The following is a 20,281-nucleotide window of genomic DNA, read 5'->3' as shown; positions in this document are numbered from 1 at the left end:
GGTTATTTCATCTCGTAGTTAACCGACATGATTTTGGTCATTCAACGTTTGGTCAATAAGAGTAGCTTTCACTATTTTCACTTCGCTTTGTATATCGCGCAACAAGTCAACGATGTAATTACTGTTCATAACACACTGTGTTATAGCCAGTACCGAAATATCAGATCTACCATTAGTGCCATCAGTGTAAAGATTGTCACAGTCTGATTTAGAAATCAGTTGAATTTTTACACTCTTAAGACAACTTTAAGCATTGGCTTGCTTCTGACTTCCACTTTTTATTATTTAGATTCTTTAAAAGTCTTATGTTGCATTTTAATTCCCTACGGACAAGTTCCTTTTGATACAATCGAGAACATCGTAAAGATCATGGACTGTTTAAAAAATTATTCGTTACCGATATATTATGAATAATATTTATTTTAAAAATTTCCGTTGATATGGAGTGTTATTGATTTCTTTTCCATTTTAACATATACACATGTATAATTAAACGCAATTATGGCAAAATGTCAAACTATTTTAATTTTACCTGATCACTGACAATTAACAATTGAACGGGCATAATCTCACTTCTTTGTTTCAATCTTGACTATTTCGATTAACATATATTTTCGATATATTCTGACAGTCCTCAATAATTGAGTCTTTTTTAATTTATCCACGGTTGTAATATCAAACTTTCCTGTTCATTTAGCAGTAAATATAATTTTCTGCATCATGATCATGCGTTTGTAACAAAGTTTGTAAATGGTAAATTTCATCGGAAAAAAAGAAATGGTGTGGATTACTTTTTGTGCGAATATAAGATGATTATTAACTGAGGCAGTGGAGTGAAATAACTAAATAAATAATTCTGTCAGTGCATGTTTCCGTCAGAGAAAAACAAGTTTCTTTTATATACAAATAAAGGAAATTTGTTACGCAAAACTTCTTTATCAAAGGCTATTTCCTATAACCTGGTGAAGGAAGGCAATTTTAAATTAATTACAAAACTCTTTTACAAATGATTTCCCTTCAAAAGAATGTGATTGAAATATACAAAAACCAGAATGTCAACTTTTTTGAAGAGATGATATTTTTCAATATTATCAGTAATGAAAATCACAAACGATCGCGTTTCAGCATGTGTTAGGGAATAAAAGTTCAGTTTGTAGTTCAAATAGATCTATGTAATGGAAATAATAAACACAAAGGATTATCTCATTTTGTACGTTTATTCGTTCCTTAAATTTATTTAATAGAATGTTCACAGGGAAAATTATGTGACGATGAATGCATTCTAACCAACTATGTGTGTAGCAGTATTCCTAAAACAAACAAAATGGAACTTCATTTAATTGTAACAGCTAAAAGAAAAGAAAGTAAAGTATCTATAAATTCTCTTTTTAGGATCTGAAATGTATACGCCTATATATAACAAAATGATTTTTAATAAGTATTGGTTTATCTATGTGTGCTCATACTTTAAATATTAGACGGAAAGGAAATAATGTAATGTTAACTTTATAAAAGATAGCTTTCAAGGCGGATACAATTGAAGAAAACATTTGGTCGTAAAGCTATTCATAAATCAACATATTTAAGGAGATCATTTGATACCATTGATACAATAAAATATAAAAAAGTTAGACATGGCTTTGTTGTGTCTGTTCATTAGAGGTAGTAGAAGTGCAAGTACAAATAACTATGTATTTTGTAAGTTATTCTCACTTTTTCTCACATACGTATTGCAGCACATCCCAATTACAATACTCGTCACTCCAACTATAATCAAAATATTTTATTGATGCTAAGCAAAATTCTCTGTTGTTTACGTTGTTTGGCTGTTGAGGTGAAGTACCCCATGGTGCGTATGTCAATGGCTTATTTGTTGGTTCCCATATCCAATTTCCATCATTGTTAAAATTGACTCCGCCAAGCCAGAAACCACTGTCGACGTCGGTGTCTAAAAATATAAAGTATAAGATGGATTTCCATGAAATAATCTATAATTCCTAAATTATGTTAAATGTATGGTTAAATAAAGTTTGATTTTAGTCATAAGAGTAAACAAAATTTGACTGACTTTTTGCATCATATTTCTTTTTTTTTATAATATTGCAGGCATATGTTATCTTTTTATGTATTTGTTACAACATAACATGTCTTTTATCACGAATAAACTAAAGCTTATAATTTTTAGACAATTTATCTACTCACGATTAAATGTTAATGCTTGTTTGCGAACCCATGTTTGTTCTTCGGTTGTCTCTATGACAACAAGATCACTATTATGCCATTGACACATTTTCTGAAATGAATTTTTAAAACAGTCATGCCAAATGCTATAAATGAACAGTGAATTTGTAATCTACATTTTGTACTTAAACCTTGTATTCAACTTAAAAAGTATTATGATGTTAATAAATGACTATGCTATGATCTACTTCCATGAAAGGAAATGTTTATATCGTACATTATAAGAATTAAGGAGCATTAATGATTTACATATAAATAAAATACAATGTATAAGAAAAACGCTAAATAAACGGACTATCCATTATTTCTATTTGCATGAAGTAATTTACATTTTATTTGAAAAAAAATCTGAATTTCATTTGACATTCCTCTAGTCTATATTGGCTGTTGCAAAAAAAAAAACAAATGACTAGACATCAAAAAGGCAAATACAGTTTCATATTTAATGAAGCAGTATATAACCGGTTGGCTGATAAATCGATAAACTTACAATCGTTTATACTTGGTCATATAGCATGGTTGTCAATAATCTTTTTTCTTTAAACTTATATTATGGTGTTAATAACTTTGATGATATTCTGTTAAATATTTAATCGCAGTTTCAAATAAGTAACTATACGTTAACATTTAGATTTACCCTTGCTTCAACCCATGGTTGCTTTTCTGTTGTGAATCGGTAGCAATGGCCGCCAAAATGCCTCCAACCACTTTCACATGCACTATACACTGTAAGTCAACAAATAAATAAATAATAAAATATGACGGAATCATCTCATTTCATTTTACCTGTCCAAAGTTAATAAGCAATTATAGTCTTTAATGTAGATAAATTATATATAGCGTGTATATTAAAATGAGGGTCTTAATTAAACATCCTTTTTCATAACATTATACCATGCCAGTACTTTAACTAACATACCGAGTGTAGGTAAGTTTCATTGGGCATATTTTCTCCCTTCTTTGTACAAAACGTTATATTCAAGATCATATACTTTTGTTTTATATGAATGTTTAAACTTAGAAAATTGATTGATGATTTGCTATTAAAACAAACAATGTATGCTCACATTTTATAAATATATAAATAGTATTTAAAATGACTCACCGGTACCAAGAAGGGCTGAGGCAAAGATAAGAGTCTGAATTTTAGACATGCTTTTGTTGTGTTAATATTTATCATAATTTTCTTTGTAATCCACTGCTTATTTATACAACTGTCATGCACTAAATTGTGTTCTAAAATTTAAACATCTGATAAGTTATCTGCTGTATATAGTAAACGCCATCTTTTCCAAACCAAACATTTCACCTTTCCTGTTTAAGATTTATACGAGGACAGAAATACGGACTGTTGAAAGATAGCAACACATATGACATGGTACATCTTATATCTTTCTACAATATTTGAAAGCCGGTGTTAGTTCACTGTGCAAGTAATAACAACGCTTCCCTAATCTTTTATTAGATACCGGCGATGATTTGTTCATTTGGAGCACTTGGCTCAAGTTTATACAATTATGTTTTATTTGTAACAAATACCTAAATCTTAAAAGACTGTCCAATTCAGCTTATGGTGACTTACAGAAAAGAAGATGAATGTTTTTATGTTTGTTTGTTGTTGTTGTTGTTTTGGGGGTTTGTTTTGTTTTTATTTTTTAGTGTGTGTGTGTTTTTGTTTCTTCAAATTTCAATATTAGGTAATTCGAAGTATCTACCATATATTGAATTTAATTTTTATTCTGACTTAATAGAATATATCACACGTGCTTTTAATAATAAGTCTATCCATCAAGTTACGAAAATGTTTGGTTGTTTTTTATTGTTGCTGTTATAATTGTCATGATTGTATATAAATTCGTTAGTTATGTTTTGCATGTAAATTACATGTTATAAAGACTACAAGATCAAATGTGACAATTCATTTGTTATTGGTGAACTACTATGTTAACTGAATTACACAGTTTTACATTAACTTTTTATTTTTACTCCAAGAAGATGCACGTGTTATATTTTCATATTCGTTACAATTTCAGTTCAATTATTAAAGCATATGCATCTCTTTACAAAGAACATGTTCTGACATTTTTATTTGGTACTTCCCATACTTCGCCTTAATCTACTTTATAAAAGTAGTATCTGTTTAAATTGATTTTTCTCAAAATTCATTTTGTTTTACTTGTAAATATATTTTAACTTGGAGACATTTTCAAGAAATTCACAGGGACAAAAGAAAGTGTTAACAATGATGGTCTTGCTGATAAGCCTTTGTTAAAAATAATAATAATAATATATAAAAAAAACAGAAATTAGCACAATTCAGTCTTAACCATGTTTTTAGAATTGATAATATCCATTGCCTTTCATACATGTACATGAAAGAAAACTGTGTACGTGTTCAAGATATACAAACTTATTAAAATCGGGTGAATCAGCTTTTAGAATTCCAAAATGTTATGAAAAAGATAATAAAACCTCCTTTTGTAGTACATGAAATGAATAGAGTGTGCATTTAAAAAGCTATGTGAAAGCCCACATACTAATATTATAAAGCTAGGAAAAGGTAGTTGACTGTGCCACTTTGCCTAAATATTAGTTCTGAAGCGCGGGATGTTACTGAAATACCATGAATCCAATAATATTTAGAAGCAGTTCTTATAACAAATTATATGATTAAGCTAGACTTACCTGTAAGGTGAAGGTTAATCATGATTTCATCCACATAAAACTTACTAAGGGCTCACACAGAGAGAAGACGCAGCTATCAGCAGCCAGTGGTCATATTTTAGAGTAATTAATGTCGAATAATAGCGAAAAAATATCAGTTTAAATAGGGCGGTAGCGGGTTGGGTGTGTGAGCCCTTAGTGAGTTTTATGTGGATGAAATCATGATTAACCTTCACATAACAGGTACGTCTAGCTTAATCATATAATTTCATCCTACATATAAACTCACTAACGGGCCCCACAGAGATTTTAGAGTCCTTTTTGCGATCTTTTGGAATGGACATAACGTGCCGTCCTATGCCATAGTAAATATTCATCTTTCATATTATTATTAAATTTCAAGACATAAAGGTCTTTTTGTATTTTGCAATTTGGTAAAAACACATGTTTTTCATAATTTTACTGAATGTAAATGCCATGCACAACTATATAGAAAGTAATTAAATACAACTACAGTTTGTTTGTTGTTTTTTTTTGTTGTTTTTTTGTCACAACGTCATGAGCGTTAACGTCAAACATACTAAAATATTTTTCAAAGTATTTGCAGCTGTATGCAATATGAGGCAGATAATTATTTTCTTATACTATTAGGAGTCATTTTGTCGGAAATTATGGATGCCATTCACCGTAAGTGTGCTAACAACTCAAACCAATGACTATTGAACTGTTGCTCGACTTGATTGTGGGGATGGGGATAAAAAAAATGTTTGCATCTTAAAGTTGAAGGTATAAAATAAATAAAAAAGATACTTGTTTCGGATTTCTTTTGTCATATAACGAGGGATAATCCAAAATAACGTAGTCTTTTACTGCTGCTTAGAAACAGTTGGTTAAAATTTAGTAAATCATATATTGAAATTAATTTAATTAAACATTTAATTATCATAATAAGATAGAAAAATAATATTTCAAGTAAAACTGCAAGCGCGCCGTGCAATTCTGTGACCATAGTTACCCGTTTGCAGAGTATGCCGATTTGGCTACACATGCTACATGAGATTCCATTCAATAACAAATAACTTAAGAAAAGCGCCACACAAAGCCCCAATGCAGATTATTATGCGGATGCTTTTATGTCATAATTTGACGTAATCTGAACGTTGCAAATAAAGATAACAACATTCATAGTACTGTTTAACAGTGTGTGTTTCTTGCTTGGAAATGGCGTTGCAGACTGGCGGAAATTCGTGAAATTATTCAGTTCTGTCCATGTCTCGTAAGATATTAAAATAAACGCTAAACGTGTTTGATTCAACCAAAAGGAAATATCCGGTGAACAGGAAACATAGGTCGTGTTAAAAAGACAAATTATGACACAACAAAGTATGCACGGCACCGACGACTGACGATCAGAGAACTGGCGTTAATACATTACTTTTAATACCAACAAGCAATTTGAAAGCTGAAAGTCAAAGGTAATTCTGATATACCGTACATGTAATAAAACTGATGTATGTTTACGATAATTTCAAATATCACTTTTGTAGTGAAATCTAGATAAACGGTGTACTGATTGTGAATTATTTTTAATGAAATTTTAAGTTTCGTATTATGAAACGCTTCAGATATTAAACAAAACTTACACGTTTTCTATAAAATAAATATCATGTATTCAACAAAGTTATATCAATTGGTTTATACAAATTTTATTTTAGTTCGATTGTGTAGGAAGCTATAAGCTTATAAAAATACACTTTCGAATCCGTTCCTGGAACCAACCAGGACTGAGCAATGAGTGTAAAGTTCATTGAGCAATTTTATCAATTAGACCGTATTCTCCTGAAATGATTCCGGGTTATTTTACAATATGTCCATCCATGAAGAAACACATAACGAAAATAAGGGTCTGATTCCTTAACGCGATAATTAATTATCTCGTGAAAATTAAGACGATAATTATCGAGACGAAGTTGTTAAAGGTTGCTAGTATAAGTGTCCCTAGTCGATAGAAAAGGCGATAATTACCGCTTGATAGACCAACGAAAAAATTTAAGACATGCGAAATTTAGTACTACTAAATTTCGCCCTTAACAAGCGACAATTAACGCGTGTTTACTAGCGAAATTGTGTGGCAAAATAGTATTATTAAATTTATATACATTGTATGCTCTCTAGTACCCAATCGCCCTTCCATGGGCAATCCGAAGTTAGCTCTTACATAATTTCATGTTCTATACGTCTATCTAGTCAAACACTTATTAGATATTTGTTAAGTCATTTTAAAGCTGTACAGTAGATTTTGTGTTTTGGAATGAACATTCCGTGATACAGATATTTGTGACAAACTACCAACGTACTTTTAGACAAAGATAAATATTTCCATTATTAAAGACGTTTTCGAGAGTTTTCATTTAGACATATAGGCAAAATTAAACTGTTCAATAGAATTTCTTTAAACTTGGCATGTTGTAAAAAAGAGAAAGGTGACCCCAATTTTTTTTCGCTTTAAATGTTTCTGTTTTAATATTCTGACAAAATGCCAAGTTTAAAGAAATTATATTGAACAGTTTTAATTTTGCCTATATGTCTATATGAAAACTCCCGAAAACGTCCTTAAAGAAATGTGTAACTGTTTTTATTTTGTAAAACTTATGTGTGTTTTAAACTGAATTTAAAAAGAAAATCAATCATAAGACGGCACAATATGTTATCCTCAACATTCACATAATTTTCATGCGTTTTCAATTTTCTTTGAAGACAGAAATGTTTTGTGTAATTATTTTAGCATATAAACTCCTTTGATGCTCATAATTATAAAGTTATTTTTTTATTTCCTTATTTCGTATTGACAACGTTGAGCGTATAATCGCCAAAATACATAGATAATTTGTAAAAACTATCATGCTAAAGTCTGGCCTTAAAACTTTGTTATTTTCTGTTTCTGATTCTTGACAAAATTGTAACATGCTATGTGCCCTTCTTTAATGAAAATTCAGTATCGTTTCGCTTAAACATGAGTATAACTGTACAGGATTTTTAAGGGAAAGGTGCATTTACCCTCATTGGGTATTGATAAGCTGTGTACAATAAATGAACAAATGACTTTAGGGTTTAGAACGATTACAGATTGGAAATCTGTCATTAGACGTCTTTTTGTTGCATATCATAATCGAGTGGAGGACGACTTTTAGTTACAAAAAACTGATCTCTTTATTTTTATATATTTATTTCTTAATTAATCTTAATATTTGTGTGGGATATCTACTAAGTACAGTAGGGAGTACTAAGTACAGTAGGGAGAAAAAAGAAAACATTTTGTTTTGAATTCATTATGACATGTGCGCTGCATCAGACAAATCGATTTGGTGTACCTCAAACTACAAGCATTTCTTCTGTTTATTTCTGATAATTCTAAAATAACCTTTTCATCTAGTCAAATTCCAAATATTTACAGCAATGAAGAACGTCAAGAAAAATTATTTTAGCTAGTATTTATTCAAATTTAACTATATACGTACAATTTAAAAGCATTTTATAATGATATATCATAATATTTTCAACCAACTATTGTCGTTCCAGTGTCCCTGAAATAAAACAATCATTCTTAAAACTTGATGCAAAAAACAAATTGTGTTTATTATAAACATCTGAAAGCTATTAACACAACAAAGAATAAGATTTCGATGGTTTTGATTTGTTTGGGTTTATTCTTCAGTGTATTTTACATTTAAGATATGCAATTTATCCGGGATTGTTTTTTTTTCCTCTTTTTTTAGAGTTCGTTATATAAACAACTTTAAATTGTAATTTATACTCACTTTTTCTCACATACGTATTGCAGCACATCCCAATCACAATACTCGTCACTCCAACTATAATCAAAATATTTCATTGAAGCTAAACATAGCTCTCTGTTTTCTCTGTTGTTTGGTTGTTGAGGTGGAGAACCCCATGGTGCGTATGTCAATGGCTTATTTGTTGGTTCCCATATCCAATTTCCATCATTGTTGAAGTTGGCACCACCTATCCAGAAACCCGTGTCACCGTCTGTGTCTAAATACAGACAAAATATGGATTTTTATGACTTGAAAAACAAACTAAAATATGTTAAAATTATATAATTTACTTTATATACCCTGAAGTTTCCTTCTAGAAAGTGTACAAGTTTTCAAAAGGAATTTTGATTATTAAAGAATGTGTTCTCTTTTAGTTTCTCTTTAAGTGTATTATTTCAATGAATATTAGATGGTCAGAATCATTAATCATTACACGTTTAATCGATTAGCTTACTTGAACTTAAGATTCATTTCGAAGATTAACAACTTACGATTAAATGTTAATGCTTCTTTACGAAACCATGTTTGTTCCTCGGCCGTTTCTATGACAACAAGATCACTTTTATGCCACAAACACATTTGCTAAAATACAAAACAATATACTGATGCATAGTTTTATGAACAGTGTGTCTTGAATCTACAATCTATATTATGAAAATTTGACAGAATATGGTTTGACACAAAATATGAACCTTTAATCCATGACGTTATGATTAAGTTGTTGTTTGTTTGTGGTTATTTTTTTTTTTGTTTTTTTTTTTTTTCAGTATAATTATCAAAAACGTACAGCGATCAACATTGCCTTCACAATCGCGTCATTTATAGATATGTGATTAACTGTTGCTAAAGATGTTGTTATGGAAATTTGAGTTTGTTTTCGATTATGACTGGCGTGTATATATATATATATATATATATATATATATATATATATAATATATATATATATATATATATATATATATATATTATATATATATATATATATATATATATTAATAAAATAATGCTACTACGTATACTATTTAAAAGCGTCACATAGATTGTGATTATTTATAGAATTTAAACCTTTAATCAGTAAATCTACCGGTAAGAAAAAAAAATCAGCTAAAATTTGCTAAACGTGTAATCCTCGCCAGCGCATGATATTCTTTGTTTCTATCAGAATACAACAATGTGTCAAAATGGTATATTATAACAGTTTTTTCCTATCATAATTTGTTTAACTTCTAACTACTTCTTAGTATTTTACAAAAGGGAAAATTATATTTTACCCTTGATTCAGGCCATGTTTGTTATTCTGTCGTAAATCTATAACAATTACCACCATGGTGTCGCCAGCCACTTTCACATGCACTATACGCTGTGGATGAAAATTGTATAATCTTATACACACACTCTCAAACTGCCACTATATAATTTATTTCTTTATTCGTTGATAATTTACAATTAAAATGAACCTTTTAAGCGAAAATTCAATGACTAACAAAACATAATTATATAAAGAAACTTACCGGTAGCCAGAAGAGCTGCGACAAAGACAAGCAAGTTCTGTAGTTTCAACATGTTGAAGTTATGATAACGTTTCATGTTCATCTAACAGCGTATTTATACAGCTAGCATGTACTGAACTGTGTTCTGAATTAAAGCTGTTGATAAGTTACCTACTTTAAATACAAATGTGCTTCGTGTGTCAGATAACCTTGAAGAAGATAAATTAAAAGTACCATTACTGACACTGTAATTCATTTAAAATGTCTTTAATCAGCAAAATAAAGATAGTTGGTTGTTTAAGTTCAATAATGTTAAGGTCTTAGACACTTTGAAAGTATACCCAAGATACCCGAATAAGTGGCATGCTCTTGCATATGTCGTATACCGTTCGTTGTAAAGCATATCCGTTTATGAACCGCCTCCGTGGTCGAGGGGTTAGAGTCGATGACTTCTAATCCAGTTACCTCTCTGGCGTGGGTTCGATCCCCGGGAGATGCTTTGGTAGTTTAGCGCGGAGGAAGGTAGTCTAGTACTGGTGTAACTCTCCAGGAACGATGGTTAGGAAACTACCCGCCTATATGACTGAAATACTGTTGGAAAAAGGCGTAAAATGAAACAAACAAACAAACAAAATATCCGTTTATGATATGCGACATGCGATGACATTGCAAATACAAGCTTTATTATTTCCCGGTAGGATATCATACTCGCTTCCCCATATCATACCGAAGAAATAAAATATAATTCGTAACAAACGTGTTATGCAAAAATTCTCCTGAACTCACTCTATACCAGTGTGTCTGTAATATCACGCAAATCCTAGTTATGCCTTTTCTGAATTCAAATCATGTATTGATTTTCGATTACCGATTTAATATTGTTTTCAATAATAGGAATTATTGTAGAAAATATGGAAAAATGTTCGCATATTTCATCTTCAAGTTACAAATGTTTGTGACTGTTGTTTACTGAAAGATAACTACGAAACCTGTTCTATCTCCTTATACATGATAAATTGTTTTTATTTATATGTACAAAATTTATCATTACTGTTAAACATAAATATTTTCTTATTGTATGTAACTCACGTTGAAAGTTATATTTACATGTTTTCATATGGATAAAATCTCTAATTTTCCGTAAATAATTAAAAACGCTAATTTGAATTTGCCGTAGATTTCAATCTTTCGGCCTATTTCAGCAACATTTATTAGTTTGAATTTGCCGTAGCCTTTTTCAGCAGATTTTAATACAAAATAAGTAAAGTCGTGCTTTTGAGTTTGAAAATGAAACAATTTGCGTAATTCATGCAATTCACGAATTACATATTATTACTTTATAATAAAATGAATATTTGCCAAAAGAGAATTAAGCTAAAAAGTTGATATATAACTGCATTTTACGCTGGTTTTTATTATTCATATTTCAATTAACATCATTTGCGTCATTCAAATTCAATCTGCTGTCTGATTTACACGTAAACGTATCAGTTGGTTTGGTGCCGAATCGTATTCGATAAACAACGGATTTGACAAGGGTTTCTCACTGCCTTATTCTCTTTAAAGAAATTATTGGCTTCTTCAAATCAACAAATCGGAACAGTACAAATGGCCATAAATATTACAGTAAAAACTCTGAAAACCGGACCCTGTCCGGACTTGACCAAAAGTCCGGTTTTCAGAGGATTCCGGTTTTCAGAGGTTTTATACATTTACTGATAATTATGATGTGTTTGAACAATGACTTTGTTCAATTATTTTGTATTTACTTTTCATCCATTTTACTTAAGTTATATTTTAATTTCTTTTTGCAATAAATGTCTTAAGTAATTTTATTATGCAAATCCCTGAATATAATTCTGAAAATCAGAAATTAAAACAACACATTGTCTGAAATATATCTTTTTAATTGGCTTTTGTAATTAAGGGCATTTAGTATTACTATCTTTGCATATAATTAATATCCAAACAAAGAAAGGTCAAAATTTTAAGCAAAACAGGAATCATTTAACAGAAGTTTCCCAATTCTTTCAGACATTTTATATCTAAATAATAAAACAACAAATTAAATTAAAACATTTTGAAAAATCATACCTATAAGGGACAGACACAATTATAATGGTAGAGCTTTAATTTAATTGCCAATAAGAAATTAACACACACTGACAAGTGTTTACACACCTTCATAGGTAAAAAGGATGTGATCATTAATTGGTAACTGAACATGTCACCAGTTGAGATTATGTTTTAATCCACTTTAAAATACACAGAAAGTTTACACTTAAAATTGCTGTCCAGTTTTCAGAGGATTTTTTATGCATGTTTAGCATTTGAAACCAGAGGATTTTTTTTCAATGAACATATAAGGAGAAAACACGGGACTTCATCATTTGGCAAAGGCATGTGGTTATTTTGCACCTTTTTTCTGAAAAAGACATTACGTTTTGAAGAAGACCATGCCAGATATCTTCCTACCAAATATGAAAGACATCAATTCTGTCCATAAATGAAAGTTATATTGAAAAAAGTGTAAAAATCTATTTTTAGCACCAATGACCTTGATCCAACTGACCCCTAACTCAGTCCAAGTACAGAAGACCATGCAACTTATAATTTCAAATATGGAAAACATTAGAGAAAATATAAATTTTGTATAAGCAAATGTGTAGAAATCTACTAGTGACCCACTTGACCTTGATAAAAGTGTAAAAGTCTATTTTTAGCACAGGTGACCTTGATACGACTGACCCCTAACTCCATCTAAAGAAAGGAGATTCCTCAATTGTATGTACCTACCAACTATGAAAGACATCAGTCAATATAATAAGGTTACACCTGTAAAAGGGTAAAGAATTATTTTTAACATTTGTGACCAAATGACCCTGATTGAACCCAAAGGAACGGGGCCTCCATTGGTAAATCTGTTTTAAACACAAAAAACATCAATTTGAAATAAAGGCTGTATGAACATTGTTGTCTTAATTTGCTTTTACAATAACCTTGACCTTAACCCCCGTGACACCTCACTCCACAAAAAGTTGGAAGACCATAAAAGGTATCAATCTACCAAATACGGAAGATAGCATTAACTAAATGAAGATATTAAGAGAAATTTATGATAAATCAAACTTGCCGGAATAGTTTAACCATGTGAAGCCTTATTTTCAATGTGATAAAAATGGGAATAAATGGGGAAAATGAATGTCACAGTATATCTTGGCTATATCATGTGCATTGTATTGATCAGTAAGTGTGAAAAGTATGAATATAAGTTAACATCCGTCACCCTAACACCACAGAAAACACTTTATACATGACTGTATAAATAAAACAAAATGTTTCATTTGGGATTAATATACCAATTCGTGAAATGGGATATTGATGCTTAAGAAATATATAATTACTCAGCATTTAAGTCAATATATGTGCATCTTTAGGCACATATCCACGAGAAGTATTTTACATCCTTACATGCCTGAAAATTTCGAAAAAAAATGTAAAAACATGCATTTAAAATAATCAACTTGAAAATCAAATTCATTTATTAAGTGCATTTTGTGGTATTAGTACAATACTTTAAGTTATCTTAAAATAACCTTTATTATTGTAGGTCGTTTTGAACACGTAATGTTACACATTTGAGTGTCTAACTTTTCAATCTGCTATAAACGATAGATAACAGTGTAGATGTACAAAATTCAGAACAATTTTCAGTGCAAACTAATTGTATAAATAGGCAATAGGTATTGTAAGGAACAACATCATAATTTCAACATGTGGAAAATACTGTCGATAATCGTTGTCTCAGCTCTTCTAGCTACCGGTAAGTTATTTTTTGTTTTGTTTTGTTTTTGTTTGTTGGTTTTTTTTTAATAAGGTCACTAATATTACATATTATAGAAGTTTATCAGACTAGCAAATGATCCGAAATTTAAAAGTGAAAGTTACGATAAAAATATGACCAGAAAAGGATATTAACCCTGTAAAGATAACTGTTAATTGTCATAAGAGAGATATAATATACTCTATGATCTCCATGAAAAAAGTGTAGGTTTCTGTAATTGCAAAATAAATAAATTAATTAATTCAAATAAATAAATTGGCTTCTATTTTTAAGTAAATATTTTCAAATGTGTTCGGTTCATCTATATCGGTGCCAATAATCAACTTGTAGGTCATTTTACAGTTTACTTTGAAATTTCGTTAAGAGTTTATATTAATCATATTTTATTTTACAAATTAATTTCATTTCTACAGTGTATAGTGCATGTGAAAGTAACTGGCGAAGTCATGGTGGTAATTGTTACAGATTTACGACAGAAAAGGAAACATGGGTGGCATCAAGAGTAAATATCAGTCTTATTTTGTTTTAAATAGGAAATATGTTTGTAATATTAATATAAATATAAAATGTTTATGAAAATATAGAAGTCAACTCCATTAAAAACTTGTAACTGAATGACTTTATATAAAAACAACAACAACAACAAGTAACGACTAGGCATTAGTATATTGTTTTTCATTTTAGCAAATGTGTATGTGGCATAAAAGCGATCTTGTTGTCATAGAAACGGCCGAGGAACAAACATGGTTTCGTAAACAAGCATTAACATTTAATCGTAAGTAGATAAATGTTTAATTGAACCTTAGATCCAATAAATGATCCAGTAAATGATCCACTAAATGATTCAATAAATGAAAATGCATATTACTAATAACCATTCATAATTGACTCAATAATGCCAGCTTTCTTTCTCAAATGAATAAGTACATGTAATCAATGACTCATAATTACAAAATAGAATGATGCCTTTTGTTCCAATTTTGAAATTTTAAAATACTTCTTAGCAAAAAAAAAATTTCTCTTAAACATATTCCTTTTTTATACAAATATCAATGAAACAAAATCTACTTTTTAAAAGATAGAAGCTACTAGTACATAAAAACCTTTTCACGGGAAATTAAACTTTCATCTTAAATGTCATAAGTTCTTTTTATTCAAGTTTGAATAAGTTCGACAGAATAATTTTTAGATACTATGATAACATAAAATTTTACTATTGATTTTATTGAATGCAAAACAAAATCCATATTGTGTCTGTTTTTAGACACAGACGGTGACATGGGTTTCTGGATAGGTGGGGCCAACTTTAACAATGATGGAAATTGGATATGGGAACCAACAAACAAGCCATTAACATATGCACCGTGGGGTTCTCCACCTCAACAACCAAACAACAGAAACAACAGTGAGCTCTGTTTAGCTTCAATGAAATATTTTGATTATAGTTGGAGTGACGAGTATTGTGATTGGGATGTGCTGCAATACGTTTGTGAGAAAAAGTGAGTATAACGTAGTTTATTAATGTGTTAATTCTTAAGACAAACTGGGAAGAAAATGCAAATAATATGACCTGAAACAATGCCTTAGATTTATTGCTCTCAATTTATTCATAAATTAACAAACAAAATATAAATACATTTATAACTAAATTATCAAGCATTAACAAAAGATGATCTAAACGTCAAAAGGGAAATTGTATAATGTACCCTTTAGATGGGGTATTGTGGTAGGGATGGGGTAGGTTTAGGGATGACATTGATGCATGAAGTATCATGGTATTATTCTATATTGTATTAATACTTTAATTCTTGTTTTTTAGTTGCTAACTGTTGTTATTGTATTTTAGTTGTTATCAACGGTTATTTTATTTGTTTCAGAGAGACTGTCACACCAATAGTTGGTTAGAGAGCAATATATTCTTCTATAGTGAATCTGGTATATTCTGTATATGGATATATATGATTTATTGCTGTCATCAATGTGAAATCCGCAAACTTTGTCTTTGAATTCATGTATATTTTAAAATATGTATAGAAATAAATTTCACTTTTTTACATAAGCTGTTAATATTTTATTGTGTGAACTTACCTGTCATTATTATACGTGATAACTCACGTATTTACTGGAAAAGTCGAGTGACCATCACTTAATTATAAATAAATAAAATCACCCCTATGAAGTATTCAGTATTTATATAAATGCCGCATTCCGAAACGGGAAAAAACTTTTAATATACTTATATATTTTTCTAAGCATATATGTAGCTTACTACCAACCTAATCAAGCTAAGAATAACATCCATGATTAACAAAGATCTATTGACACACTCACTATATATTATATACCATAAACTATTTTCCAAACGATATTGTTACTTAACAAATTTCCATGTTTCTTCGAGAAAAAACCCTTAACGCACTTAATTGTTTTTTGTCCATCTTCAAGGAAAATATGCATATATAACATTTTGGTTTGTTTTATAGTCATTTATTTTGACTTCTTTGCCTCTATTGAATTATCACTCCGCCTTAATAGAATATTATTACACTTTCCTCTACAAACGTTCTTTATGGAAAGAAATGCTGTGTATTACTTCAAACTAAATAAATTACTACAAAGGTAGCTAACTGCATGGATAGCTACATAGCAACTAAATTTGCTGCATGAAAACTATGATAATGAGCCCTGAAAAATGCCGCTACGACGCAAACAATTAAGAACGTAAAGCGGCGTGGCATTGTGTAATAGAAAACAATCACCAAGCTAAATAGAAAACGGGGCAAATTGTTCCCCAATAAGATATTCGCAATGATGATGGAAAGTCAACCGACTGGACATAACACATTAATGTATCTGTTAAACCAGGTAATAATAACGTCTACCATTTTATGCTTCTTTATTAAAAAGATAAAATAGCAAGACGCAAAAGTCAAATTTCCGATAATGTTAAAATTAATTATGTAATATGAACCGAAATTAATGAATAATAAAAGAAAATGTCAATACAAGCAACAGTAATGAACAATTATTCTATTACAGATGAAATATACAGATACTGATTAAAGACATCTTCTGAACTGCAAACTTCTCTTTCGCTTGAAGTTATCAGATCAAACAAATTACGAACACTGGAAGGCAACTTTAAATAACTTGAATACAATAAAGCAAACATTTTTATTTTCTTTAAAGTTGATTGGTCTACAATGGGTAAATTTTTCAGTAAGTGTTCGTATGTTGATATTGACGGCATTTTTTTTTAAATGTAAGAGCCTGTTCCTGAACGGTAAAAATATTTCCATCATTGTATAAGCATGTAGTTCTCATAGCTTAAAACAAATTTATAAAGAAGTCTACGCATTGACGCCAAAGCATACTCCACAATGATTCGATTCGTTGATAAGACGTGCTTTTTCTAACTATAAAACCTTGGTCCGCTGCATGGCCGTAAGTATGTCCAAATCTGGGAAATATTTGTATTTGGCCTACAGTGACATTTTCAGTTCCTCGAACACTTCTTGAAACGATCCCTCCTAAGCTGGATATGGTGTCCAAGTAGTATTTTGCAATAACCTGCGGGTCATTATTACTGGTTCCAACTTTAAGCCACCGAATCTTACGACTGTATCCGGTCCCATGAATTGCAAACCCAAAAGGTTTTAGTTTATCGTATCCATCTATATGCCATACGAAGTTTTGACCCGGACACGAATACCTCCTCCGAAAAAGCCGCTTGCATTTTCTTCTTTCCATGCCATCTTGATCTGCTATCCATAAGAATCTTATTACTATTGACCGATGTGCATTCAGGCCATATTTAAGTTTAAGTCTTTTCCACATTGCTTTATAACCAATACATTTACCACTACCAGGTAGTTCTCCAAGAATTGCACAAAAAATATCTTCATTGTTAGATTCTACTGTTCGCCTATGTAAACTTAGTCTCTTTATAATTTTTAAGTGACGATAACTAACTTTTATTCTATGAATCATAGGAATAATGATGAAAGATAGCAACAGCATCAGTAATTGGATAAAACAAAACAATTAATTAAAGTATTATATCTTGTACACAAAAAAAAATGCAATTCAGACAAACAGATGCACAGAGATTGAATCCTGAGGTATATATTAAAAATTATTTTAAAATATAAAGACCCGGGTCTTAATACAGCCGGCTTAATGTGTTCTAGATCACCATATATGTTTCTGAATTATTTTCCTACAAATACTTTTAACAGATTTAAAATGAAAATAATGATTTATATAAAACTTATATAAAAAAGAGCACTAACCATTTTTTTCACGCAACTTCATTACCAATTCAATATGGCGACAATTGACGTCACGGCCACGTGGCATATACGTTGAAGTTGAAATCGTGAATTCGTGAAGTTGAAATCGTGAATTCGTGAAGTTGAAATCGCGAATTCATGTAGTTGAAATCGCGAATTCATGAAGTTGAAATCATGAATTCATGAAGTTGAAATCGTGAATTCATGAAGTTGAAATCGTTAATTCGTAAAGTTGAAATCTTGAATTCATGAAGTTGAAATCGTGAATTCATGAAGCTGAAATTATGAATTCGTGAATTCCGTATGTGGAGAACATGAATTCACGAAGTTAAAAGTGTGAATTCTTGAAGATGAAGTCGGGAAATCATGAAATTGAAATGGCCCTACCGGTCTTTCGTATATAATTGTTGTGACTTTGCGAGTTGATACCTTCGTGAGTGACAGCTTGAAACAACATGTCGTCTGAGATAAACTGTTAACGTTAACATTCAGATATCTTACAAGAAGTGTTATTGACATAGAATTATATTTGTCACACTGGTACATTATAAATGTACTTGTTTGTCTCTTCCGACTCCTTATATCTGTCAGTCATAAGATGAACTGGTCTGGTTAATACAACATTTAAATACCCACTTTTCCTATACAAATGTGCAAGATAGAAAGATAGATCAATAGATTTAATTCAGTATTATGTAATATTTTACAGAAATAACATGGTGAAATATAATAAATACATGATGAAACAATAAAACAATATGACATTTATAAGAAATGAGACCACATCAAAGATATCATCCTTAGGATAACACAAGAAAGAGATATTAATCTCTTATTTTCCATTGTGGTTCTTAAATACTTATGGTTTTGACAAAGAGAGTCATGTAAATGTAACTTACAGTTTCAATTGAAGAAAGACGAAAGTAAAATATTACATATAACATACATTCTAATTTAAAATAGATATATTGTATTATAAAATTAAAATTAGAGGATAGGCATAGAAATGCATAATTACGTACTGGACGAAATCTAACGTTAACACACTCAATTTGTTGGGGGCGGGTATTCTTTGTTTTTTAGTTGTAATTGTTTTTGTTGGGGATTTTTTGGTAAATTTTCGCCAATATATTTCATAAAGAATATTTCACTAACTCATAATACCACATAATATATATAACATCTTTTTCAAAAGAAATAAATCGTAATTGTGGTGAAATGTATGCCATCAGTTTAATGTTAGAATGTTTGCATGCGGAACGTTTCAAAATTGTATTATACCCATGAGGAATGTTGTTTTTTACTACAATCACAAAGACATTAGGGAAATCTTAACACGAAGAAAACACGCATTAGTGAAGAAATATGAAACATATTAACAAAACAAAATGTCCAAATTATGAATTTGGCATAACCTTTGGGTACCCATCTTTTTGGCATTGTTATTTACTTGCTATAAAATACTTGCATATGCACATGAAATCATAACTGCAGTAGCGAACGAATGTTTTTAGTGCTTAGAATAAAATTATGTAAAGGAACTAATTGTTGGTTGTTGTTTATAGGAAGGGTGTGTTCTACTCTTTGTACTGTTAAAACCTATTTTGTTATCTAACTAAAAACTGGGAAAAAATTCTCTAAATGATAAGCGATATGTATTCCATCCATGCATAGGTCTTCAATATGTATCTTATGCATTGATAAGAGTGCAATATGTATTTCACATGTATCACACGCATTCATCAGTTTCTCTTATAAATAAATACTTGATATTCACCACACGCTTTTTAGATTAATATTTCTGTAAACTATTACATGATTATTAATATTTCTGTAAACTATTAGAATATTAGAATATGATGCATTATACGAGCCTGTAAATTTTATAATAATATTAAGTAATATATATTT

General features: G+C 30.1%; 3 protein-coding genes across 4 annotated transcripts in view; 1 reads left to right on the top strand and 2 right to left on the bottom strand.

Annotated features, from left to right (window-relative positions):
* Positions 1-1,198: 1,198 nt before the first annotated feature.
* Positions 1,199-3,499, bottom strand: LOC132747087 (perlucin-like protein). Its single transcript, XM_060736397.1, has 5 exons — positions 3,347-3,499; positions 2,879-2,967; positions 2,203-2,293; positions 1,714-1,948; positions 1,199-1,310 (listed from the first exon to the last, which is right to left on the bottom strand). Exons 1-5 carry the CDS (start codon positions 3,393-3,395, stop codon positions 1,283-1,285), a joined length of 492 nt encoding a protein of 163 aa, XP_060592380.1. The 5' UTR covers positions 3,396-3,499; the 3' UTR covers positions 1,199-1,282.
* A 4,882-nt stretch (positions 3,500-8,381) lies between these two features.
* LOC132747085 (perlucin-like protein) overlaps positions 8,382-20,281 on the bottom strand; it is a 28,534-nt gene continuing 16,634 nt past the window's right edge. Inside the window, exons 3-5 of one of the 2 annotated variants that reach the window (XM_060736394.1) lie at positions 9,233-9,323; positions 8,724-8,958; positions 8,382-8,489 (exon numbers count right to left, since the gene is read on the bottom strand). In XM_060736394.1, the coding sequence (XP_060592377.1) occupies positions 8,462-8,489; positions 8,724-8,958; positions 9,233-9,323 (354 nt within the window). In that variant the 3' untranslated portion in view covers positions 8,382-8,461. The remainder of the gene's footprint in view (positions 8,490-8,723; positions 8,959-9,232; positions 9,324-20,281) is intronic. The other variant, XM_060736393.1, reaches the window with a different exon arrangement.
* Positions 13,923-16,131, top strand: LOC132747086 (perlucin-like protein). Its single transcript, XM_060736395.1, has 5 exons — positions 13,923-14,057; positions 14,492-14,580; positions 14,763-14,853; positions 15,343-15,577; positions 15,956-16,131. Exons 1-5 carry the CDS (start codon positions 14,009-14,011, stop codon positions 15,981-15,983), a joined length of 492 nt encoding a protein of 163 aa, XP_060592378.1. The 5' UTR covers positions 13,923-14,008; the 3' UTR covers positions 15,984-16,131.

Source organism: Ruditapes philippinarum, unplaced genomic scaffold, assembly GCF_026571515.1.
Source record: "Ruditapes philippinarum isolate M1 unplaced genomic scaffold, ASM2657151v2 ctg6670_1_1_1_1, whole genome shotgun sequence".
NCBI classification, from domain to species: domain Eukaryota; kingdom Metazoa; phylum Mollusca; class Bivalvia; order Venerida; family Veneridae; genus Ruditapes; species Ruditapes philippinarum.
This window is presented reverse-complemented; position numbering and strand designations above follow the sequence as displayed.

Bases quoted from the DNA above. Each gene is read 5' to 3' on its own strand.
- LOC132747087 (XM_060736397.1), bottom strand. From the start codon at position 3,395: ATGTCTAAAATTCAGACTCTTATCTTTGCCTCAGCCCTTCTTGGTACC. The intron at 1,949-2,202 runs GTGAGTAGATAA...TTATATTTTTAG, and splicing joins ACAAGCATTAACATTTAATC to ACACCGACGTCGACAGTGGT. The intron at 1,311-1,713 runs GTGAGAATAACT...TGTTTGTTTTAG, and splicing joins CAATACGTATGTGAGAAAAA to GAATACTGCTACACACATAG.
- LOC132747086 (XM_060736395.1), top strand. From the start codon at position 14,009: ATGTGGAAAATACTGTCGATAATCGTTGTCTCAGCTCTTCTAGCTACC. The intron at 14,058-14,491 runs GTAAGTTATTTT...TCATTTCTACAG, and splicing joins CTCAGCTCTTCTAGCTACCG to TGTATAGTGCATGTGAAAGT. The intron at 15,578-15,955 runs GTGAGTATAACG...TATTTGTTTCAG, and splicing joins CAATACGTTTGTGAGAAAAA to AGAGACTGTCACACCAATAG.